We start from the raw sequence: 26409 nt of genomic DNA, 5'->3' as shown, positions 1-26409 counted from the left end.
AATACTGATCAAGAACAAGCTACAACAATACAAACCTCAAAAAGAAGAGTGCCCAATCGATAAATATCTGAAGAAAAAGAACTTGAAGCACCAGCAACTTCTTCGGGACTAGCGTACCATTTGGCCTCCATAAGCAAAATCCGCTTTAGTGGGGAAGTCTCCCAATTTTCTTCTGCAACTTCAACTTCTTCGTTACCCTCCACTTGAGTTCCTTCTCTCTCTTCAATTGATGATAGGTATGTCGGACAGGCTGAACCTGACTGCAAACTACTGGTCTCCGATTCCCCAAAGAAAGTAGCAACGCGAGAAATCCTCCGCAGGGAATCTTCGGCAGCAATCCTGCCTCCGCCACAAGGCAAGTCCTGGGGGGAAGATGAGGAGTAGTTCCGTGCCATTAGAGTTTGGTAATTCCAGGCACTGCCATGTGAATCAGCACCTGAACTGAAACGTGAAGAAGATTCGATGAAGGAAACCCGATTAAACGACGACACGACGAAATAGGATGGTCGCACATTATGGAAAATGACGCCCTGCGCATGGGCCAGGTTCACAATCTCCACAACCTGCCTGAAGATGTTAAAGCACTCAGTAGTGTCAACAGAACGGTCTGGTTTATCCAACCATTGCCTCAAGCTGATATCACCCCGTTCTAATGCATGATCAACAGTTCCCACAGCCTCCGTATCTCCAGAAACAACAGAAGAACCGACCTGGTTATCAAGCTGAGCAGAGTTGGGCAAAAGTACCCAATCAGTGTCTTTCCTCCATGGCGTAAACCTAGCGGAACTGACATTATTCGAGGCATCAACGGATACGCCAAACCTGTTAGCGTGAGCTAACCCAGCACTCCTGCGGGAAACAACACAAGCATTCAATTCGCTAGAACTATCGGACTTCTCCAAGCGGGACTCTGTTGAACCCTCCATCAGTATCCTCCTATAGCAGCTCCAATACCTGAGGAAACGCCATGAAGCAACACAATGATGTTCCGACGTTTAACGTCACTTCTTAAACCACCATTTTGATCTGGTAAAAAACACAACTTGGGCTGACAATCACAACCAACAGTCCTAACTTGGTTTGGATTTCTCCAGGAGAAAAGGGGAAAAAATCAAACCAGTCCACCACTTCAGTTCCAGAAATCAAACGTAATCATCTCCTGTACAGACATAGATAACGAGCTTTGAGCATGGTATTCTGAGCAGAAACAAGGCAAACATATCTAGCCACAAGTACCCACTTTCAGAACAGAAAAGCTAATTTCAGCATTAGCCAAAAAAACATAACTACAATCCAGTTCTACGAGTATAGATCAACTCCAGGTCCAGTTTTAGAATTCCAATCTGGAAATAAAGTATCAGAAAAGTAAAAGCAGTACGAAGAGGAGAGAGTGCAAGTAGGATATACCATAAGCAGATTTCCTGTCACAGGCTTGATCCTTCTCGTCCAAACTGAGAAGAGAGCCACACAGACCTGCAGCTCTACGAAGTCCCAACAGAGACCAGCGTCAAGTTGTCAACCTCGAAAAACCAGAGCTTTTATTTAGCTTTCCTCACGCCGGCCAAAACCCACAAATCTCTTTCATTTCCATATGAGGCAAACGCCGGGACTGTCAAAACGCATGTAAATAGAACATAAAATGAGTGCATGTGTAAATAGAATACTCATTTAATAAAACCTAGAAAGTACAAAATCTTGCAGAATCTCGGGTTGGTTTCCTTGTATTAATTTATTGTTGCTCTGCGACTCTGCGAGCCTAAGGTCCTCAATTTCGTCATCTTCGCTACTATCATTTCTGCTTTATTGAAGGTAACGTACGTGGAACAAGCGCAACCACGACTTCACGACTTCTATCTCCTCGCGATTGGATGGGGCCTAAGCAACTACTTTTGTGAGTGGACTAGGGTTTTCATACGAGTTCGACGCAAGAGACACAGAAATCGGACAGATGGGATGCTCATCCCTAATTTTGCGCACGGAATTCATTCATTATTCAGGCTAGAAATGACAAACCAGATTCGATGTCTCACTCGGCGATCTTCGTTAATGGACATGCCAATGCAGAAAATCTCAGGGAAAGATCACGACTCACGAAGCTTTCCCTCTTCATTCACGAAATCATGGAAGTAAGTTGAAGTACTACGATCGACATATGAAAGATGAAGAAGAAAATGAAAAATTAGTGACTCTCGATCTACCGGAAAGCAACCCATTTATTTTTACGAGATCGATATTTGCAAATCAAAGTATCATACATGGGTATTTTCCCGCGCTGAAATTGAGAGCGATATCACAAGACAACTAGCGTGTGTCGGCTTTTTTTTTATTTATTATTAATTATTAGCAAGTGTCTCATGGGAAGTTGCGCTGGACGACAATCGACATTAGGAGTTAATGGAATAACGGCTACCCTATTGTTATCCTCTCCACGTACGTTAACAGGGATTACCCTCAACATGTGATGGAAAAAGAAAGAAAAAAAAAATTCCCTGTAAGATGTAAGATAAAAAGGACAAATGTATTGATTAAACTAAGGTTGCGTTTGTTTGTTGAAATAAAAATAAGGTTGGAAAATTCTTGAAAAAAATGTAAATTTCTTACTTTTTCTTTAAATTTCAAAATTGTAGATTGTTGATTGCTTGGGGTGGAAAGTGAGAGACAAGTTTCTAATTTTTTCCTGGTGGTAGACTGGTGATGTGGTAGACTAGTAGTCCAACTTTTCGACCCCAAACCATTTTAAAACCTCACAAATTTTGTAGGATTTTATGGTAAAATTTGAAAAAGTAAAAAGTAGAACCTACTACTATCACTTTTCCATAAAACTTTTTCTTTTCCTTTCCTTCTCTCACCTACACATGAGCCCACATATTTTTTTTCCCACTCCTTTTTTTTTTACCCCACCTTTGCAAACAAACGTAGTCTAATGGAACAAAAAATGACATCACCATTGTATATATGTCAATGAGTGGGGAGCACATACTCCTCCTAATGATTTTTCACCACAAATTTTGATGGAACTTACATCTAAATAATAATCAAATAAAAATAATATGATGGCTAAACTACCATGCAAAATGTTTGGCTAAATATTCATAAAAATTCTGTCATTAAATTTGGTAGGATTAAATTTAAATAATTTATTGTATTTAATTTAATAATAATATTTATTTCACATCCGTTAATGAAAATTTTTGCCTACGATAAAAATATTTAAAAGTCAAACCTCTAGTAGGTCTTGCATGTGCCCCCACCAAAATTAATGGTGGACCCCCAATGGGCCCTTAATACAAAAGTAATTTTCAATTTGTTGAGGGAAAATTCAACTTATACTCCTAATAGCCATCATATTTTGAAGTTCAATTAACCAATTCATTGGTACACATTAATTTCATGCTATTTTTCGCCCTGAAAGTGAAAGGAGAGAGAAAAGAACATTGCATGTGTGTAGTGAAAAGATGATCTATCTAGTGTCACAGTAAGTGGATAAGATGTAACAAAAAAAAATAGTATGTATGTATCCGGTAATCGCAGAGCTCTTGGGCCTAAAACGAACTCAAAGACTGGATAATAAATGTATTCAGTTGCGTTCCCCCATTCAAGAGATTGTCTAATTTGGACAATGGTAGATAGTGACAACAAATGAAACCACCTTATGAGACTATAGAACAAAATGCATAAAAGACATAAAACAATCATGAAATTCATATCTTGAATCCTTGATCATCTAATTTCCTTTTTATTGAAAAATTGAAGTTCCTAACATGCATAGTATTAGGTTGCGAGCATTCAATATAGCATTATAGTAACCCTGATCTCCCATTAGCCCTGACCTCTAATTTTTTATTTCGTAAAGAAAAATCTCATAAAATTAGCTTTTTCGCTTGGGGTTTAGAATTGAAAGTACACAATTAAGTGGTTGTATGAGTTAAATCACTTTTTGTGATTTACTCATCAGTTATCAAAAAATCTTAACTGTGAATAAGTTGTAATTTTAACAGTGAATAATTGAATGCTATATAATTTAGAGCATAAAAGTTAGTGGTCACTAGTTTCACCCTAATAATAATAAATATTGTATAATATATTATTTTTAATTTAATCATAATTATCAACCTCTCATGTTCTAACATAGGATCCTAGAAAAACAGGGCGTTGAAGCATTAAGAAGACAAAAGTTAAAGACATCATTTTTTTTTACGAAATGCAGCCTTTGATATTGTTTGTTTGTTTTTGTTTTTGTTTTTTTGGTTTTTCAATTCAAAAGCTAAAACAATAGGCTTACATAACTAGTCATCCACAGACCATAACTATTCAGCAAATCTCAGCTACTTGGCCATCCCCCACCGAGGAAGCAAAGCCCGATGTCGCATTTTTTATTTCTACTTGCATCTCTTGAAGATAATTCTTCCTCTTCGAGAAATTTGAAGAGAGGCGACATATCCTCTGTATCAAAATCCTAAATTTCAATATCTCTGACATATACTCTTTATCAAGATCCTAAGTTTTGGATGAGAGATAATTAAGAAGACCACAACTCCATTCCCTTTAATTTGGATTCTTTATTCAATTCAACGTACCTAGTAATGGGGGAGGAATGGGCCTTTGTGGTTTATAGCCTTACAACTTATAGCAATTTGGCTAAGATCCAAACTGGGAACTTATCCATAAAGGAACCCCTTTACTAAGGACTCAACTACTTAATAACAAAAGGACTCTTAAAGAAACCCTAATTGGACTCATACACAAGACACCTTGAATGGATCAAATTACTAACTCTCAAGAGTCCTTTTTGAAAGTATGATTCTAACTCAGAGTCTTACATAGACTAGGACTCTGTCATAACTCACAAAACATTAATCCAAATAAGAAAATGAAGATATATCAAGGAAATTCCAACCAGATTCTTCTTGAGCTCTTAAAGTGCTGGAAAAGTGACAAAAATACGCTTAGGTATTTGGCCAGCTCTCTATTGGGAGTGTAATTTGAGAAGATGGACCTCCAAATCTAGATCCTTAGATGTGATTTGGCATGTCATTTGCTTTGATGTATCTTCTAGACTCTAGTCTCTTCCCCACCCCCCAAGTTGTGGATTCCCCAAGAAACAAGACTATTATTGTCTCCTGGGGTCTAAACTCCACATACTCCCCGAGTAGTAGATTGTGATAGCTTTCTTCTCCCCCTCCCTCTTCCTTCTCTCTCTTGTACTGTGGTACATTTCTTTCCCTCAGTTGGGGCTTTTGGTTAATGATTATTTCATTCATCCCCTCCCCCCAAAAAAAAAAAAAAGAAATCAGCTCAAAGTACAAATATATCTAGGGTCCCACAAACAAGATGGACCCAAAGACACCCTAACTTGGATTCAACGAAAATTGTCAAAATAACCAAAATACCCCTGATGGAATTAGGGGCTGTATTTGGGAAGCAACCCTAGCCCCTATGCTGCCCTTGGAAATGGTTTACATAAATAAAGCTATCCTATTAGACAGCAGGGTATTCTTTTGCAGTGTACTGGTTTTATAAATGTTCATACAATTGTTGTTAGCAGATCATATGCCAATTTCATCTTTGATTGATTTTTTGAAGTACTCAACCTTCTACATAGGCACTTTTCAGCAAGATTTGGGAGGAAGCCATCTTGCTTCTATTAATCTTCTTCTTCCCTTTCCTCGGCCTTTATTTATATTTTTATTATTTCTTGGTAATACTGACAGTCCCTCAAAGTTGTTTCTTTACTAATATACTGTTCATATATTAATGCAAACACATGTAGTTCCTAGACGGGGACAGATAAAGTTCCATCGTGATAGAACACCAAGGAGAAGGGGGGGGGGGGGGGGGGAAAGGTTTTGCGAAGGAGAAACTTCTACCCAAATTTTTAGAGGAAGGTTTTTTTTTTTTTTTTTTGTATAGTCATAAGCCCTCGCTGAAACAAAGTCTGTGCTGCTACAGTGTCATGTGCCTTACCTAGAGGACTTCTTTTCTTCTTTTTCTTAGAGGACTTGAGGTCCACCAAGAAATTGTCTCCAGATGGGTTATGCTCTTTAGTGGGTCGATTGCTTCTTTGACACTCAGTACGGTCAAGGACATGTAAAGAGGGGAGACGGGGGAGTATCCGAATCGAGATCGGAAGGGATCAAACTACAGGCCTGAGAGATGATAGTGCAAGCAAATTTCGGGGAATGGGCTTGGGAATTTCAAGAAGGGGAGATGGGCGAGGAAGGTTTGTAATGCAATATTTTCTTCAGTGACCTTGTAGAAAGATACCAAGCTATCCAGTTGTTTTTTAAAATGTTAACTAGGGCAGGAAGTTGGAACTGAATCTGGGTATGCTAATGAACATGCTAATGTATTGGGGTCTTCTTATATTTCTTGTGGCGAGTTTTGCAAGTAGTTTAAAAGATAATGAAAGGTTGGTTAGCTGGAGCTTATTTTTGGTCAATTAATCTCTCAAGTGAGGTCCTAATTCCTCTTTGGATAGCAAGAGAACTTTAATTTTCTCTTTTTGGATCTAAGATTATCTGATTAGCTGATCGGCTGGTTTGGTTTGCATGGGCTTCTTTCTGAAACTCGTGGTGGCCTATTCTGGGCTGGACTTTGCAGGGATCTTCACAGGGTTTAAATGGGCTGGTCAACCCAATTCAGATTTCTGACACTAAATATAATCCTTCCACTGCACAGTGATCAGCGATTGCCTTTTCTATACCAACTCTGTTATGCTCCCTCTCTGTGAAGTTGTGAACTGCAAGTAATCTGTTGCCAAGTGTTGCCCTGAGTTTTAGTACAATGAGAATTCCAAAAAAGAGAAATCCACGTGTCAAATCTTTCATTACTTTTGGAATTCAGAATCCAAAAAGTTCTTCTGTGATCCATTGTCCACTCCCAAGGTAATCCAACCTTTGAAAACTATCATTCAACTTATTTAGAATTCAGAAAGTTCTACTTTGTCATCTGCACCTATTCTACTTTTCAAAGGTTGCATTACATTAGTGGTGGAGAAGGGCGAATTACTATGACTTTAGTGTGAATTACTATGACTTTTGGTGCATAATCCTGTGTTCAGAATAGTTCCCATAACAAAAAAAATAGATTCAGCAAGTAGCTGGTAAAAGAAAAGCAAAGAGAAGAGGAGATGACACAGGAGTAGTTCTTTGGGCTAGGCTAAACCTGTTTGATAGTTCAAAGTTCTGGAATCAAGTTGAGTTTTTGGCTGTAGTAGGATATTTGTAATATGTATTTGCATTTTGGATGTATCTGGTTATCTTTTACTTTTGCTAGAGTTCTTCTGTTCCAGTTTTAGTTCTGAGTCAAATTTGATCATAGATTTACTAAGATAATCAGGAGACACATAAACATTTTGCTTCCATTCAGAATAGATGAAATCTTATTTAGTACTCATCTACATGATTCATGTATATGCAATTGCATAATTAGAGTGAGGAAAAAATTGTTGTGAATACCCTAAAGTTGCTGAATGTATCATCTGATCTATTATTGTTCTTCGTCCCTTGCAGGCTGCTAGGAGGCCAGAAAGTTAAAGAGAAAAAAAATGCACCTGTCTGAAATAGAGGTTAGACAAAAACTGCTCATTGAAGAACTGTGACACTTGCAGAATATGGTATGACCCTCTTTTTTTTTTTTAATGAATAAATAATATATTAAAAAGAACAAAGCAAGAAGGATCCAAACAAGGAAGGATTTGGGAGTTGAGCCCCCAGAAAGCAACAATGAACATATGTTCCTTAGGGAATCAACAACTGGGGATGGGTAATACAAATGATTCTAGAGGAAACATCAAAGTAAATAGCATTCCCAGATGACCCTCTTAACTCTTTCTTCATCTAGTATTTTGTTTCATCATTTGCATTTCTGATGCATAACTTTTCTGACTTTTCCCCCCTTATACAGATCTAATCCAGGAGGAAGAAATGTTAAAGCTGAAAGAGCAGATGCGTGATGAGGTAAGGCTAGAATTGGGAAAACTAGAGAACAATCATAATGATTTGTTCCATTGGGCGTGATATATACCTAGATGTATTTGACATATTTGAGGCACAATGCATGCTCTATGATGCATCACAGAAAAAGATTGAACCTGTTCTCAAATTTCAACTCCTTGGCCTCACGGCATGAATTCTGTTAATTCTGTTCTCCGGTTCAGTGTGTATGATTCAGTGTGTATGGGATTCTTCCTGGCTTCCAGCACATCATATTTTTCTTCTTTGTTTGAAAATGGAACATCCCTTTGTTTCATCATCAGGTCCTCATTTTATAAAACTTTGCTGTTTCATCACTCTTCATGATGATGTCTTTACCTCTTTACTTTTAGGATATCTTCAACCAGAAAAAGACAATAACAGTTACTGATTATACCCAAAAGAAAGCCAAAATAATGCTTATCTTGCTGTTGTCTTCACACGATTACAGGGTCATACGGGCCTCTTATCATTTTTCTGGTATTTTGAATTTTTATTGTTAATGAACTTGGTAGAAACTACAGAAGTAGAGAGTCAGAGAATGATCTCTCATTGTCTCAGTCTGAATGATTTTCTTTTGATTTTCAAGTTTACTGGATCGTATTACTAACATAAAGAAGTGGGTTTGTTCCAATGCTACAATTGCTTGTCAACCCAGAAATGGTTTGTTGGAAAGGAAATGATAAAGAGTTCCTCTTTAGTTGCTAAAGTGTGACCCACTAGAACAAAAAGCCATACCATAACCCTACTGCTAGGCTGGATGGATTAGGTATATTATTTTGATGGCGATGGGAATAGGATCCAAGGGATTTGAGTGATAAAATGTCAAAATGATGAAAAACTAGGGGCTTACACTTCTTTATACAGGTTGGCTTCAGGCTCTCTGAACATCTAGCATAGCATAGCCAGAAGACCCAGAAGGGCCAGAACCAAGGCAATATGAAGTTCTTGTTCCAATGTCCTTGCTGCTCATGCTTCTGCTTCATGAAGCCCAAGAAGGGTAAACCTAAAGAGGTGGTCAAGGAAAGTAAGGCAGATAAACCTAAAGAGGTTGTGAAGGAAGACAAGGCTGATAAACCTAAAGAGGTGGTGAAGGAAGGTAAGGCAGAGTGAAAAATGTAGAAAAATTGTGCTTCTCTGTAACTGTTTCTGAGGATTATTCTTCTTCTAGATCTATCTTTCTTTCTCTTTGTAACACTCATGAGGAATGTGCATTTCTCATCCAATAAGCTGAGATGCTTCTTCCAAATCGATCCTTGTTGATGCTTCTATATTAAAGTATTATGTTTGCAAAATTTGAACATTAGCATGATCAGTTTACTTGCTTTCTTCTTTCTTTTTAATTTAAGCAGTAGTCGTCTCTGCTAAAAAGCTGGAAAGACACATTAACATCACTTTTCATAAGGATAGGCCTCTTTAGTCCTGATTTAATGTCTCACAACGCTCATTGCTATTTCCCGGAAGTTTCAGATCTGCTAGCTTTGAAACTTTATCAGATGTGAAAACCACCCTTGGAAGAAATGCAAAAGGTGGAGAAATTTAGAAAAGAAAGTCCTTGATTTGATCTGTAAAGAAGCTACTAGGAGCCCTAAGCTCGAGAACTTAATAAAAAAATAAATTAAATCAATTAGAATTTAAGAGAAAACCAATGATTCCAAATCCCAACTTGGGGTCAAATAAAGGGTCACGGGAGGGCAAGCATATCATCATATGGCCTAATTCCACTACATCACTCTTGATCTTTATAATCAAGACGTCTTTAGTCCTCATGGCTTGTTTCAATGAAATTCTCTCAAAAAAAAAAAAAAAAATGGTTCAAGGGACTACGAAAGTGCTTGGTACTATTTGGACACGCTTCTGATCACAAATACAGGAGGGCCTCCAAGATACCATTACAATAACATTATGGGTCCCATTTCTCTTATTATTATTATTTTTTAAATTTGGAAGTCCTACATGATTTTGTGTAATTTTGCTTGGGTCATGGGCATTAAATGTGCATGACTGTCAAGTCGAGATTTTGGACTGTCGGATCCAAAATCTCTGTCGAAATTGAACCTCGACCGTTGATTTTCAATGGTCGAGATAGAAATTTCGACCGAAATTCCACTCCGACGGTTGGCTTGATGGTCCATCGCATTAAATGTGCAGGACCTAAGCAAAGTCCAATTTTGTGGTTGAGAAGTGTAAGGGGGAGCAATTCCTTTCAGGAAGATGATCCAGATTTAAACCTTAACCCAACTTTATCATTCTTTAGTTCAATCTATGCTGGACCTTGCTTTATTCATGCGCAAGATTGTCATGCGGTACATCTCGGCCGGTCGGATCTAGATCTTGGTCGAGATTTCAATCTCGACCCTTGAGATTCAACGGTTGAAATTGAAATCTCAGCTAAAATTTCAGATCTGACAGTTCAAAATTTCGCCTAGATGTCATGCACATTACTGAAGCAATTTCGAGTCTATGCCTAGCAAGAATATCAAAGCTCATCTCAGCCCAAGTCCACATGATTAACTGACTGAGCTTGATTGACCTTGATGGACGTAAAACCTAAAAGGGGATGGAATCCCAAGTAGATGGTGGTGGTTTCCCTAACCCTGTGTTTATCTACAAAAGAGAAAAAAAGAAATGGAAAAGATAGGCATGTGGAACCACTAATTGTCGAGGTGAAAAAAATAAACATATAAGACCCACATACAATGAGTGGAAGAATAAAAAAGGAAAAGAAAAGAATTGGTAGAAAAATTAAAATATGGGTCCCCATGATATATAAAATAAAATTTTTCCCCATTTCTATTATTCCACTACATCTAAATAAACAAACCTATATTTGAAAATTTGTAAAAAAATATTTTTTTTCCCATCCTTTTTCCCAATCCCACTTCAAATTGTTCAAAAGAAACACAGATTTTAAAAGATCAAAAGAAAGTCGCTAGTCAATATTTGGAAAATAAAATGCGGTTTAATATAAAAATCCTGCAACTTTATGAAATAAAAATCAGGCTGGACCGGGCATCAATTCTAGCCCGGTCCAACCTTGAATGAGGGCTTACATTTTCTAACCCCAATCTGCCCTTAGAGTTGAAAAACTTAGCCCAGGCCTCTTTAAATAGTGCACACTGCACGAGAAGCCAATTCTGATCATGTTAAATGGGCTGGGCTTACACATGGCTGGTTATTGAGCTGAGTTTTCTTGCTGGTTTTGGGCCTCCATGAGGCTGGAGGCCCATTGTGGCATCAATATACTTGGACCCCCCCACCCCTCCAAAGATTTTGTGGGCTTTCTTAATAGACACCAGTCCCTCACCACATCACAAACCTCACAAAAAAAATACCCTTTCAGAATCAATCAGGATCATGGGGTTCACATCCTCTACAATTCCCACCGGCTTGCAATTCCTGTAATTCCTATATAGGATTGTGACACGTGGCAGTTAATTATTTAAGGGTCAGAATTATCATCCAATTAGAAATTGAATCTAATAAATCCCTAAATTTGTCAATTGTGGGTTAGTTGAGCGGTTAAAAGCCCAAACTCCTATAGAGAGATCTTGGGTTCGCAGAACTTCGCACCATCCGGCAGCACCTATATTAGTAATATTCTCCCCCTCCCCCCCATAATACAAACTTGTTGGCTACAAAAAAAGAAAAAATCCCTAATTTTTTTCCCAATTTTGTCTCTCTTCTTTTCTTGAGACATAATTCTAGAGATTTTATTAAATTCAGTTCTTAATTGGATTCTAATTCTGACCCATGAATAATTAACTGTTACGTGTTACAATCCTAAATAGAAATTATAGGGAATTGCAGGGGTTGAGAATTGTAGAGGATGTGAACCCATGAATCAAATACAACAATTCGAGTTGCACGCAATTTTAGAAGAGTTCTGAGAACCTACTCTATACGTTTGTTCTAAGAAGAGCCAAAGAAAATAAGTAAACTAACATTCACAAGGTGACATTTTTTTCTAACATCATCTAATTGATATATTTTTGAAGCAGGTGAGTATAACACATGCATGTAGCTTAACAGTGATGAAGGAAATAAAAAAAATAAAAGAACTACTAGATTCCAGTGAGAAACTCCAAAGCCACTTTCAAGAGAAGTTTGATTCTCCCTCCAAGATCCTTTCATAACTGCCTTTTCTTATTTGGTTAATATACCCATCTTTTCATTTGACCAAGTTAAAACATTTTTAGCTTTCTCTTCCCATTTCATTAAACAAAAGTTTCTTGAATTCACTTTGAATCTGTTCCTCCACTACTTAGCCATTTTCCAATACAAAATTAATAAGCTTTAGTTGAGTAGAATCCACAATTTACAAACACAAAGAACTGCCCTGTCTTTTTAAAGTTCACAAGTTGCAGATTAATTTCTGGAATCTAAATTTTTTAAACTCCATGCCCAGATTTTCTCTGATTCTTTAATGTGCACAGCATAAACACTCTAACATATTCCAGTTGCACTCAGCTTCCTGGTAAAGAATCCTAAAAAAATCTGTAACCTTTAGCTTAAACAGTAATGGTGAGGCTCACCTTGACATCTAATTTCTAAAGATTTGGGTTTGGGTTTTTTAACATTTTAAAAGTTTTATTTCTTCTAATCATCAAATAAATAGGAAATCAATGAAACTTAATTTTATAATAGATTTACAAGATTTTGGAACTAAGAAAAAAATATTTTCTATGGTTATAACCTATTCAAATTAATTTGATTTTTCATTCGAATCAAGTCAAAATCGATGAAAGCGAATCTCATGCCCCATTCTGAATTTTTAAATCTTGTGCTTTACTTTATAACCATCCAACATTACTTCTTGGAGCATTTTGAAGTAGCCATGGAACCCATTATTAGATTTCAAAATTCCAGTATAATTAAGAAGACAATCTCAAAGTGTTTGGTAGAGATATATTCCTTCGTATTTTATTTAATAAAATAAGATGATAAAACTGCAAGTAGAATCAATAAAACCAAGAATTACTTCTGGGTTCACGCAATCTGGTAAGCATTTACATGGTTCATCTGAAAGGTACGTCCATAAACCAGTAATGATACTAACCCAAAGCCGAAACATTCAAACTTAGTAAAATTGATCTTCACTAAATAATATAATTTGTATTAAATTAATACTCAATTATATAATAACAATTACATCTACTTACTTGAAGTAAATTACTAATTTGATATCAAAGAAGGATCATAATCATATAATCAATGATAATTAAGTAAGTAGAAGGTGGATAAGCAGTAAGACTGAGAGAATCAATTCTATTAGGAAAAATCTATGATGGCCAATCAATTGAGGGCTTTGGAATATGTGGAACTGGTCATATGATTGGGTCAACAGAGCAATTCAAAATTTTCTATATAATAACTAAGTACATTAGCCCTATTTTACTTCACCTACCATTTAGAAATATATCTATAATTTTTTTCTTCTTTCATTTGTAAAATTTTCTAATATTATAGACAATTTTTAATAGGTGTAAACATAGAATGTTGCCAACTCCTTCTCTGGCATATCTTTGAGATATTCCCATAAAATTTACGTGTCAAAAATCTTATAATTGTTGGATCATATATTTCTTTGCTGCTATTTCAATTGTTTGACCCTTTAATGTAGTACACCATTTCTTACTTCACCTAATACTTAAGCTTCTTTTTTATTAAGTTATTGACTTTTTAATAAATTTTAAAATTTATTTATAAAAAAATTAAATTAAAATTATAAATCTCTTTCTTTCTTTGTAATTTGTAGATTTTAAGTTTTGATGTTTATGGACTTCTAATTTTTTTTGGTAAACAGCACTTCATTTAGATAACTAAAAAAAAAGTACAACATAACTGCATGAATACACAAGGTTCGAAACCGAACCAAGGAGCGGAAAGCGACCAAACTGTCGTACATGCAATTGACAGGGTCATCCAGGCTAAGGGTTGGGACAAGCCCAAAGAACCCTTAGAACATAAACTGTAGCAACTACAGCACCAAAACACAAACACAACACGCCACAAAGGGCGGAGATACAACACCCTCATAGGGGGACATACAACACGCCTCAAGGGCGGACACAAAACTCGTACGGTTGTTGCGATGGTAGCATCGAAAGTGCGGAGAAGGTTCAGACCTGTCATCCGGCTCTGCCTTAAGGTGAAAAACTCGACCCAGAAAAACTTGTATCCACAGCTGGAGTTAGTCTGGGTGTGCACCAAGGAACGCTGCAACCAGAGAATTGATGTGTTATTTGATAAAAAAAAAAAAAAAAAAGCTGCAACCAGATGAGGAGTAGCCGGTGAAGGGAGAGCAGAAGTACGGGAAGGAGCGACCGGAAAACCTGCAGATCAAAGTAAAAACTCCAGATCTGGTCGTCCGAACAATGAAGAGGGAAAGCAAGCCGAAAACACCAGATCTGGTGCTGGAAGAGATGGAATCGGAGAGGCGAGGTGGAGATGGGAAGTGAGAAGATGGGAGAAGAAACAGAAGAAGAGAGGCTGAGATGGAGAAGAAACAGAAGAAGAGGGAAGCGGGAGAGGTGTGAGGCGGAGATGGAGAGGCAGAGATGGAAGCTGGAAGAGCCGGGAGAAGAGACGGGCCGGGAGATGGAGAAAGAGACAGAGAGGGAAAGAAGATGCAGAGACGGGAGGTGGCCAGGAGAAGGAGAAATAGACAGAGAGGGAGAGAAGAGGCAGAGGCAGAGGCGGGAGGCGGAGAGACTACCAGGCAAGCCTCTCCGCCTCAGGTGTTGCGAACAATGGATAAGAACTTTTAGCAGAGTGATTATAGTCTTTTATGAAAAGATGGTAAGATCAATGAGATTTTGAGTTCGAACATTCATCTCTTCGTACCTTCGCCTCCTGCCCCCCAACCTCAACCTTCCATCCTCGGCCCTCTGGAACCCAAATCCTTGTGATTGACCTAATGATAAATCCAAAAAAATAAAATAAATTAAGAAGACTTTTTTTTTGGGCATAAAAAAAGCTTTTATGTTTGGGCCAATTCCATAACTACACACATAACAATTAAACTAAGTGAGTTGTCCATCAATCCTTCCTTGTTCCACTTGTTCAAAGTTCACCATGAATGAGAAATATGGGGACCTTGTGGGACTTAGTGACTTATTACTCCCTCAATAAAACAAAATAAGACTACAGTTGCTATGTCATGTCCTTCTTATTCTTCATTTTTCATCCCCACCACCTAAACACAAGTGAGATCCATAAAAATCTTTCATATACTATTAATGTCCCACAGAACAAATCAAAATACTAGATATAACTTCGGTTAACAAGTTAGTTCTTAAGTAATAAAAATACTCTTCCAAAGTTGGTAAAAGACTTATACCTCGTAATATAAGTTTAAGAGTCCGAAGCTCTTTGGGGCTAGGGGTGAAGTTTTGCTTTATATTTAAATTATCTGTAAAAAAACTACCACTCTAAGGATATAGTCAATGTGTACATAAGTTGATCAAGACAAAACTCAGTTATAAAAAAAAAAAAAAAAAAAAAAACTATTTTAGTTATGTGAAGTATCTATTAAAGAGACCAATCAAATGATGAGAAATTGATCTAGAAATTATTTCTGTATTGAATTAGTGTTGTATTTGTAAACTTTTGATTTTGGTGAGAAGCAAAGTCTTCCAATGACAGTGAATATATAAGATGTTCAAAGACATGGATGTGGGACCCACATGATAACATGCATGGGCCCACTTATCTCTATCATCTCTATGAATTGATATAGGTGGCAGTTGCAATAGAGACACTCACACTCACTAGTCAGCAAAGACTTTATTGTTTTGGATGAAAAAGAAAAACAAATCAGAGACTGAAAATAAAATAAAAGGTGTAGGCCACTCCATGGAACTAAGGTGGAGAAGGAGAGTAATTAAGTTTAAGGAGTCCAAGAACTAATCATCTAACCAAATTAGGGTCAAGTCAAGGTCTTCCTCTATATCATTACCTTTTAATCAAATTTTTTACTTAGTGGGCTATCCTTGTTAAAGCTAATCTTAGTAGATTACTTGGATAATTAAAACTATCTTCATAAGCTAAAATACGTGTCTCTAATCTCTTAATCTGTATTAAGTTGATTTGTCGTGTAATCATCATAGTTTAATTATCTAGACGTAAACCGTCATCTTCAAACTTCGGTGAAATTTAAAATTGCTTCCGAACATGTACTCTCTGATTAGCGTGGTTCTTGTGTCTAGATGTAAGCCATCGCCTTCACAATATAAATACCCTTGAAACCCTGGTGAAATCTAAAATCACTTTCAAATCTATTCATTTTCCGGACACTTTCATTAGATATGTTCTCGAATTCTCTTCTATTCGACTCTTGTATCGGCATCAGAACGACGCAACTAGATAGTATTCCCTTATCAGTCAACTTAATTATTATAAATCTGAAAATGATTCCGAAAGAATTTCTGTTAATACAACAAAATGCAGAATGTCCAAGCTGACATAAACACAAGTGGTGTATGATGGTGAAACATGATTCATGCATATCTGGTATGACCTTGTCAAGTTGAATTCGCGTTGTCTACTAAAATATCTATTAGATTTATTTCCATGTAAACATGATTTTAAGAATCGAATCCAAATCCACTAATATAATTATGGAATTACTCATGAATAAACTTAGATCATCAGTAAATAATCTTTCTTTGAAAAGGAAAAAAAAAAAAAAAAACACTACCTCAAGTGTTTTCTCCTCCATTCTTTTCTACTAACCTTAGGGTTTTTTGACATTATGAACTGACTTGAATCAAAATAGGTAGAAATTTTGATCTTATGAATGCTTCCAAACAGACAAATCCACCAACAAATCTGAGATTCTGGTCATGTTGTGAGAGATTGGAAGATCTGAGTTAGATTAGAATCAGTGAATTGTTGAAATATATAGAACCAATACATAAAGTCAGAGGTGCAGGCATAGCACGCCATGACAGATTTAGGACTTGAAATTGAGAATAGATTTTCTTCCATTCTGCCAACCTCAAAGAGGCTTCAAGTGATTGGTTTAGATTCTGCACTAATTTGGACACCATGGATATGAATGCTGGTTGGTTCAGGTAAAGCTGATCGATCTAAAATGCTATTGGCAAGATCTGAACTCAAGTAAAAGTATTTCTTCAAAATCATAAGCTTTTTGACTCTTATCAAATATCATCATAACCTTCATAAAGGAATTTTACAACTCAAAAAATTTCTTTGCTTTCCCTTAAGATTTTGAAAATCAAATTTTATACATCTGGGCATGGGGAAAAACATTGGGTTGGGGCCATGGTTCCCTAGATTTTTTACTTGTTCACTTTTTTAATTTTGTGAAACTTTTCTCATTCATTTCTTTAAATTTTAAAAATTTTTTTTTCGACAATCATTTCATGTGCGAAGTATTAAAACTTGTAACTATAAAAATATTTGATAAAAAATTCATTGTGTGTTGTATGAAATATCAATATTTGACCATTTGTGATATCAAATCCTACCCCTGCATCTGGGTTTTGTTTGAAAATGAACTTTTCAAATTTGAGATTATTTTGATACTGATTCTTAATCTGATAATACACTTGATTTTTCTGGAAGGCTTCAAATCCTCTGTTTTTTTCACCTTTCATTGTCTCATTTGTTACCTGGAAGACGAAACTGAATGATATTTTAATACTGAAATGGTTTGGTCCCTTCTTTAGTCTTCTATGGTTCGTTGAAAAATTTTAATACTTTTTTTAGGTCTTTGAAAACTTGGAATTTAGTGGCCGGTCTCATGATGTTAAATAAATATTTAAAAATGGCCAGACCCAACCCATCATTGACCACCCCTCTCTCTCTCTCTTTCTCTCTCTGACGGTGTGGGTTTTCAACGAAAGCAGACACTTTTAGGTCCACAAGTTCAAGCTCTGGGTACTTTCATTTTTACACCAAATGCCATTGACTCACTTCTTATTTTCCATTCTACCATTTTACTAATAAATTCATGATTAAAAATTTTGTTTATATTGTTATGAAAGTTGGGTTTGATTTATTTAGTCTCAACTCGTTGTTAAATCAAGTTGAAATCTCTTCTCTAAAATCAAATCAAATCAAATCAAATCATGGAGTATATAGAGAAACTTGAAATCGTATTGTATAAGATACACATTAATACATGATGAGGAGAAGGAGAATTTGTTTGCTTATAATTTAATCAAACAATGTGAATTAGGGAGAAAAGGGGGAGAAAGGAGACTAGAAGAGGAAGAAGTTGTTTGCTTGTGTTTTAATCAAATTGTATGAAATAAAATCTTGTTAACCCATTAATTTAGCATGGGGTGAGGTTAGTTAGGAACTCCACACCATAATGACATTTAAAATTATGAGAATTTGTAGATGAAAGGTCTCATCTTTGCACTAGTGTATATAGGGAAAATGGGCAAATGGTCCCCACTTTTTCCCTTTCATCTTCTCTTTTCCATTATAAATGAGAATTTGATTCCTCCTCTCTCCCCCCTTGTTTTCCCCTTTTCCCAATGCTCCATTAACCATATTAGCTTAAGTTCCAGAACAGAGTAGTCTTCCTACCTCATGTGGGAATCAATTCAAATATTACTAAACAAAGAAATAAAGAGAAAAAACTAGCCCACTTCTGACATGATCAATTGCTGCAAGCTCATCCATGGAGGTATCTTGTTGATGTTGTCCTATAATGATAAGAAAGTAAAAATCCAAGAGAGAGTACTGTGACAAGTAGCAAGGAGAAGAAATAAAAGGGTTTTGAGGAGAATCAAAATGATAATCTAACCTGACATATTATACCATTTTGTCTATAATGAATAGGGGGAAAAGGCAAATTTATATTGTCTGTTTCTTACAGGTTTGAGTGGTAAGTTAATGGGTGTATCCCAAGCAACAAAGAGTCAGCGTCAGAGCTCTGAAGTCAATGGCAAAATTTTGAAACTTTTGATGACTTCTTCCACATCACAACCCATCTTCACCACCAGACTTGAAATTCCAAGCACAACCAATGGGTTCCCTCTGTATTTTTGCTTTAAAACCATTGGGCATTTTATTAATAGCCAATGAAGAGTGAGGACCACCCACTTCTCTCTCTCTTCTCCTCTAAAAAACTAAGAAGAGCAAACCCATTATCACCAGAACTGCATAGAAGATAAATAAATAAAGAAAAGACTAATAAGAGATAGGGGAAGAGTGAGAGAAAGAGTTGAAGAGAGAAGCAAGGAAAAACAAAAGTCATCTCATCATCTCATCAAACCTTGTTCTTCACACATCCTTCTCTCTTTTTCTTCCTCTCTACCCGAACCAACCCAAGCCCTTTTCCTCTTTTTTGCTTCTTTTTCTTCGTCTGCGTGTGAAAGCAGTAGAGGAGAATTCCATTACTGATCGATGGAGAACTCTCCGCGACGCCAAGAGGGAGAGAACCCATCTGCCTTAGCCTCTCCAAAGAGCAATAGCAGCAGTAGCAGCAGCAGCAACAGCAATGGAGTTCAACTTCCCTTGACGCCAAAACCCATCTCCAGATCTGATGCTAATGCTTACCCAACGACCTTCATTCAAGCTGATACATCATCCTTCAAGCAAGTTGTTCAGATGCTCACTGGATCGTCAGAGACAGCCAAACAAGCTTCCAAGGCAACCCCTGCTGATCCATCCAACAAGAGCGCTATACCTCCGATTAAGTCTGGACCCAAGAAACAAGGTTTCAAGCTTTATGAGAGGAGGAACAGTCTGAAGAATCTAAAAATCAGTCCTTTGATGCCTGGAGCACTCAATCATCCAAATTCTGGGTTTTCGCCGAGGAAGCCAGAGATCTTGTCTCCAAGTCTGCTCGATTTTCCTGGACTTGTTCTGAGCCCTGTTACGCCTTTGATCCCAGACCCCTTTAATAGGTCTCCTCCAACTTCTAACGGTAACGATTCTATGGCGGAAGATAAGGCGATTGCAGAGAAACGGTTCTATTTGCATCCATCTCCGATTTCGACTCCCAGAGACGCCGAGCCACGGCTTTTGCCCCTGTTTCCGGTTACATCTCCCAAAGTTTCAGGTTCTTCTTCTTGAGATGTTTAACTTCGGTAAGCATGTATGGGCACTGAAGATGTCGAACTTCTGGGTACTTGATTGTTTGTAGAGAAATATAGAGATATTATTGCTTCAATTGTAGAACTTTTATCTACTACATCGTGGTTTCCCCTTTTTCCCCCCCTGTTCTATCAACCTCTGTTTATCGTTTTCGATCCGTTAACACTGAGCTTGCTCTCTCTCTCACTATGGGTTTTCAGTTCTGTGCTTGTCTTTCCTTTTTACCTCTTTTTCGTCTTCTAATTTCATGGGTTCTGCTTCATGCGAGAGGATTATTCCTCTTTCTAGTTGCATTTTGGAGTCTGCTCTGCTTTGGAGTGGGGTTTCAGATTTCCAGTAAAGAAAGAAAATTTTTCTTATTTAGTTGTTACTGTTTGGTGGGACTTGAGAGAGAAGGTGACTGCCGCGCTCTCTCTGTCTTCTCACTCTTGTCTCTCCTCTCTCTCTCTCTCTCTCTCTTGGTTACAAAATAATGTACATTGAATGTGACTGAGATCCAACTCAAATTTGACATTATTTTACCATTAAAAACTACCGGAAAATGGGGAAGAGAGTTCGTAAGTCAGGAAGGTGAAGACTTCCATTACAAGAATTTGGAAATCTATTGTTTCGTATCACTGTGGAAGGGCTGGTTTTTTCAACCCTTAAAACAAAAAGGGTTGGTCTTTTACGCCAGCTGTTGAGCTGGGATTGGATGGAAGCGAAAGGAATCTTGACCCTTGATGAATGATGTGAAAATAGGCCAAACTATTCAAGGGCCCAGAACCTTAAGTACAGGCAGGCATTCTAGCTTTTGCACTTTTGACCATTGTGATTTGTGAGTTATATAAGTTTCAATCCAGGAAAAAAAAAAAACTCAAAAGTCTTCAGCCATGCCCTTCAGGTTTAGGTACTAATAAGAAGAACTAGGGTTCCCCACCCCACCCACTTTAAAACAATATGAAAATGAAAGTGTTTGGGTTTGGGGAACGGGGTGTTTGGCAGGTGCTTCAAAGAGAGGATCCAACTCAGTGCATGGTGAACACTTTCTGATATGCCTTGGTTAGGTCGGTGGAATCACCTAAATTTGGATTGGGTAGGAAATAGGGATGGTTTTTCTCATCATCCATACCGTTCCATTAATACTGGAATGGCTTTTATTGATTGCCCAAAACCACAAACTATACTAGAGATGCTAAAATGATTACCAGGTTCTGATGCAAACTAGGAAGATTCACACGTTTGGCAATCAGGGTTCTGGGTTCTTGTCCAGGGTGTCTGTATCTTGCCAAAGATGCTGTTGGTCTACGTATTGAGTAGTCAAAACGATCTGATGCATCATTGAGAAAGAGATGCTATAGTGACAGCAGAGGGAAGGGGCAACCTTGATTATGTATCAGTATTTCCTGTTTTCTTATGTCGTGTGCTGTCATTGGGTTGGTCATGGAATTGATAGATGCCGTCAAAGAAATAAATCAAACCTGTCAGTCCAAATCCCCGTTGGGAGACTCACCCACCACAGCCAGGTGTGCGACCCGGGTCGAACACCGGATTAGTCAGGGCAAAGCCTTGGAAACCGGGGTTAGCAACCCAAAGAAGAAAAAAAAAGGGCATCAAGCGCATTCCAGTATAGACACAACAAATTAGAGTTGATGAAAATAGCTGACGAAGACCAAGTAACCCACCTGTGTTCTTTAAACTCATTCAAGAATCAAAATTGGATACAAGAACTTGGGAGTAGTTCAGTTTTCTTTCTAGAGTTGGAAGTTGGAAAGAGACCTGCAAATGCAGAATTAATGTGTTTCAAGAGAAATCAGAGTGGAGAATTGAATCGGGTCCAAGAAGATGAAAATCAGTAGACAGAAGTGAATAAGAACAAAAACTGTGGTGGTCAAAGGAAAAGGATGGGTGATTTTGGCTCTGAACTGCCATTGTCGTTCGGCAATGGTTGACCATCTAACACAAATGGGGACTTTCATGTTAAGTGGTTGGCTAATTCATTAATCATCAATATCCCCATCAATATCCCCATCAATTATCATTAACTTTCTCCAGTTAGTAAGTAGTGAATAAAGTACAAGCGTCATCACCTCCTCACCCCAAAGTCCCCTATCTGCACCTATTAAAGAAAGGAGACAAACGTTGGTTATAAAATGTCAGTACTTACCACATCTTGCACCATGAGCTTCTTTTTTTCCCAGAAGAAATTAGGTTTCTTAAAGGTAGTTGTACAATGAGCTCGGTGGCTGGATAGATATCACTGGAAACTAACACAAGCATTTTCCACAAACGGGTCCCATAGCCAGCTCTGAGTCTCTGACCATGCATTCTTTTCCAGCACTGGAGGTCCTACTTTGAATTCCTGCGGAAATTCATGACATGGGCCAAATGCAACACGACTCTATAAGGCCATACTACAGCTTGATTTGGCTTTCTTGACCTCTTTTCACACGCCCCAATGACCACGGGCAAGACTAGTGTGAATACAAGTGGTCAAGTCACATATTTCAGCTTAAGAGATTTTGAGATTGTTGGATAACTATTTATTGACTTCCATTGCTCATTCAGAAAAATACAGAACTGAAGAACTCAAATTTCAACAAAGGACTGAACAGTCTTAAAACCATGGTTCTCTGGGAGTGGTCCATTTCCTGGCCGAACAGATATTATCACTTCCAAACCTGAAAAAATGCATTAGTATGTTATTGTAATTAGTGCCTAATCAAAACAAAGGCTCTCAAATATTTCTTTTCTATCTTCATTGTAGTGGTTAATTAAATCTATCTTCAAGAGTTTTTCAACAAAGGATTTCACGCTGGTGCCTTGCAGCACAAATGTGAAACAGGAAAGTCAGTCTGTGTCCTGTGACCTCCTTCAGGCGTGCACTCTATTAGCAAGCCACCAACCGAACAAGCATTTGCCACTTTTATAATAAAATGGCAATTTTTTAGCTACTTGACCTGCCCATTTGATACTTGTATACCGATTTTCCTTTTTTTGAGGGTTAAAGTGATGATACTTGTATTACTTAATTTAGGAAGAAACTGAAAATCTTGTATGAGTGTATATACATGCATACCTAAATATATTTACCAGATGTAAAAATATGTAAATAGTAGTGCAGATGTGTCATATCAGAACTCTAGATGAGGATCAATGAGAATCAATGAGAAATAGAAATTACCAGCTCCTTTTGCAGCCTCAGCTTCCTGATAGATATCAGTTACAAATAAGATATCTGATGGCTTATCAACTCCAATCGACTGTGAGATCTCAAAGTAACTTTGTGTTTCCTTTTTGTTTCTGTAGTCCAAAAAAAAAAAAAAAAAAAAAAATAATAATAAAAAAAAATTATATATCTTATAGACGTCCAGAGATGCTGCAGGTAAGCTCCCACATAAAAATTGGTATGCATAAAAACAGAGGTATGACACAAGAAAACCATACCCTACTGTGGTGTCAAAGAATCCACACAAAAATTTTCTCAAGTCCCCATAATTTGAATTGCCAAATAAAAGCCGTTGAGCCTCCCTGCTACCACTAGAATATATATACACCTGAACAAAAAGACACAGGTGACACAGGTGACAATTAGCTCTACAAATGATTTGTTATAAACAGGAACTCCTTTATGAACAACCAGAAGGATTCAGTAAAAGGTGAGAATCTAATGGACTAGCAAAAGAGAAGAAAATGGCTGAGGACTAGCAATTAAACTTATACTAACAGATATGTATTACTGGTACTTTCGGAAAGAAATTGTAAATCCCTTCATAGGCCTGGAAATCTCTTTCAGTAATCTTTTGTCCAATACGATGCATATCAAGCTTGAAAGATCTCAAAAATTCCCATGATCTTAACTTGGAGAAACCATCAAATGGAAGATTAGCCTTCAATATGCAAATGATTTTTTATAACTTAATCTTACATATCTGCCTTATAGAGAATAATGATGCTTAAGTAGTTTATCTCCCCATATAGTGGGTTCCATTTTGAATGTGTATATCATGTATATGCTAAAGGCATTTTAGAGCTTTTAACCCAACATCTTCTATAATGGAGTTTGTAAGGGTTAGGTGCAAGCCTTAAAACACTTACAGTTAAGAGTAAAGTGGCAGTAACACTGGCTTCCCCCCCCCCCCCCTTTTTTATTTGCTTTTTTGGGTAAAAGGAAACAATGGGTTTGATAGTGAAACTGATAAAAAGAAAGTGGTTGCTTAGGGAGTCATATAAAGCTACCTTGCAAGGGTTTCCGATAAAGCAATGAAATCTGTAGAAATGTGAGGAGCTTATTAGTGGTTGCTTTAGGCAATATTTTGGCTTATTGGTGTGAAAACCCCAATGAACAGGCTTATTGTTGTTGGGTTTAGGCTCTACTTTTGGGTTTTCCACCAAAAGACTAATTCCCCCCCCTTTCTTCCCTCTCTTCTCTTCTGCATATTCTTTTTGCTTCTCTCTCCCTTTTGGGGTTTCGGTAAAATGGAATTTAATCCATCCAAAAAAAATATTGTTTTTGCATTTTTCTCCATTGTTCTTTCTTAATCCTTAACATTATATTTAAAGGTGAAGAATTTCAACATGGGTCATCGCCTTAACTAGGAAATTTGATGTTTGAGCTTTGAAGTATTATTGAGAAAAATGCTTATAAAACAGCTGGACAAACTAGAAGCCACAAACACAGAAATCTAGTCTGGGACTTGATAGAAAAGAGGAGTGCCCGAACCACTATCAGGCCGTGTAAACTGATCAGCAAGTCAAGTAAAAACAAGAAGATAGAAGCAGCATAGGAAATTAATCCACCTAATTCCCAACAATAGTCCAATATTCCATTGAGGAATGCACCATAACACTGCTGGAGTTCCAGCAAATCTTGAAGGCACTTCTCTACTTCATATCATCAATCAACAGCAAATCTTGAAGGCAGCTTCAATAATAATCTCAAAATTTCGAAGGAAACTTATATTTAGAATTTAAAAACTGACCATTTAATACTCCCACCTTTGAAAAGCCATAACATACTAGTATTTGACACTCCTCTTCAAGTAGGACTCTAAATCACTGGAAAAACTAAAAAGTAAACACCGACAGAGCTTTAAACTCTAGGACTCCAAATACGATACATACTTGGAAACTAGCACTAACTCCAACTCAAGTAACTAGTTAATCCCTAGTTCCTAATTCTTACCATTATCTAGGCCTATTACAGTGGCCAAATTCAACGAAAAAACCCATTGGATGAGGACCTAGAATTTGTAACCCAGCCCGAGACTTATTTCCCCTAGTGAGCACTGCTTGCTTTTAGGTAACGAGTTTGTGCATGTGTGGGTATAAATTCTAGTACAATAACCACCCAAAAAAAAAAAAAAAAAAAATTCTACTACAGATACATACACAGCCAACATACAAAAATTTGTTTTCTCATTCTTAATGAACTATAAACAAACAAACAAACAAAAGGAAAAAAAAAAAAGTTTGCTAAGAAAGGATCTTTACTGCTGCTAAAATTACTAATGCATGAGTAGAAGATAATATACTAAAGTAAAACTAGTTTCTTGAATTTCCATGTAAATATAAATGCCATGCCGATGCATATCATGAATTCATGACTACTCAGCTAAAAAACAGTGCAAAGAATGACAACCTTGATACCCATAGCATGCCATTTCTGAAGAGCATCTGGTACATCTTCAAAAACTACTCCTTTCAGTTCATTATTTTGAAACCCAGTTCTCCATATATGACCCTGCATTGAATACAAATTAGGATGTGAGAGAAAACTTGGGGGGGGGGGGGGGGGAGAGGTTGGGGAGCTACATTACAAGTAGCCATAAAGTAGCTCCAAAATAAATTTGGTACCTGCAACTGCTTCAGGGAAGTGATTTTACGGTCAGCCTTGATCATTGCTTCAATATTGGCAACCAAGGATGTTATCAACTCATCTTTTCCTGCGTCATTAGCAGGAATGGGCACAGCACCGGCAACACCTTGGCGCAAGTCCTCCTCAACCTATTATGATGTTAGCTCTATTCAAATTCCCTTATCCTGCATCACTAGTGGGATGGTACACTGACCCACACATATATCCAGCGGCCGCAATTGGTATAGAATATTACAATAACAGTTGCCAAGGAGCTGCCTAGGTGTCTAGGTGGATTTTGAGTGGTCAATGCAGTGGTTGCCTTAATGGCTATTTCATTCAAGTAATTTACTTTATTCATAAATAAGCAAATCCAATATAAATAAATTTTAGAAAAAGAAAAAAGAAAAATCCAAAGTCTTAAAAAGTCAACCCCCCAATTCAAGAACACAAAACTGGTTTTTGGGTGTCGGAGAAATTTTTAACTTTCTAATGCTGCAGAGTTTTCAAATCTAAAAATTC

At 37.2% G+C, this 26409-nt stretch overlaps 3 protein-coding genes across 5 annotated transcripts in view; 1 reads left to right on the top strand and 2 right to left on the bottom strand.

The window, feature by feature from the left end:
- LOC149025631 (protein SPA1-RELATED 4-like) overlaps positions 1-1973 on the bottom strand; it is a 30791-nt gene extending 28818 nt beyond the window's left edge. Inside the window, exons 1-2 of one of the 2 annotated variants that reach the window (XM_089145834.1) lie at positions 1408-1973; positions 36-1159 (exon numbers count right to left, since the gene is read on the bottom strand). In XM_089145834.1, coding sequence (XP_089001960.1) covers positions 36-926 — 891 coding nt within the window. In that variant the 5' untranslated portion in view covers positions 927-1159; positions 1408-1973. The remainder of the gene's footprint in view (positions 1-35; positions 1160-1407) is intronic. The other variant, XM_089145835.1, reaches the window with a different exon arrangement.
- A 17081-nt stretch (positions 1974-19054) lies between these two features.
- LOC149025630 (VQ motif-containing protein) lies at positions 19055-20148 on the top strand. Its single transcript, XM_089145833.1, has one exon. It carries the CDS (start codon positions 19359-19361, stop codon positions 20028-20030), a length of 672 nt encoding a protein of 223 aa, XP_089001959.1. The 5' UTR covers positions 19055-19358; the 3' UTR covers positions 20031-20148.
- A 1490-nt stretch (positions 20149-21638) lies between these two features.
- LOC149025629 (haloacid dehalogenase-like hydrolase family protein) overlaps positions 21639-26409 on the bottom strand; it is a 46770-nt gene continuing 41999 nt past the window's right edge. For both annotated transcript variants that reach the window (XM_089145832.1, XM_089145831.1), the window contains 5 exons: positions 25887-26036; positions 25672-25773; positions 23478-23587; positions 23215-23333; positions 21639-22711 (listed from right to left, as the gene is read on the bottom strand). In XM_089145832.1, the coding sequence (XP_089001958.1) occupies positions 22620-22711; positions 23215-23333; positions 23478-23587; positions 25672-25773; positions 25887-26036 (573 nt within the window). In that variant the 3' untranslated portion in view covers positions 21639-22619. The remainder of the gene's footprint in view (positions 22712-23214; positions 23334-23477; positions 23588-25671; positions 25774-25886; positions 26037-26409) is intronic.

Source organism: Hakea prostrata, chromosome 2 (assembly GCF_041222555.1).
Source record: "Hakea prostrata isolate BN-2017 chromosome 2, UWA_Hpros_2, whole genome shotgun sequence".
NCBI classification, from domain to species: domain Eukaryota; kingdom Viridiplantae; phylum Streptophyta; class Magnoliopsida; order Proteales; family Proteaceae; genus Hakea; species Hakea prostrata.
The sequence above is the reverse complement of the archived record's forward strand: the minus strand, read 5'-3'. Positions and strand labels throughout refer to the sequence as shown.

Bases quoted from the DNA above. Each gene is read 5' to 3' on its own strand.
- LOC149025630 (XM_089145833.1), top strand. From the start codon at position 19,359: ATGGAGAACTCTCCGCGACGCCAAGAGGGAGAGAACCCATCTGCCTTA.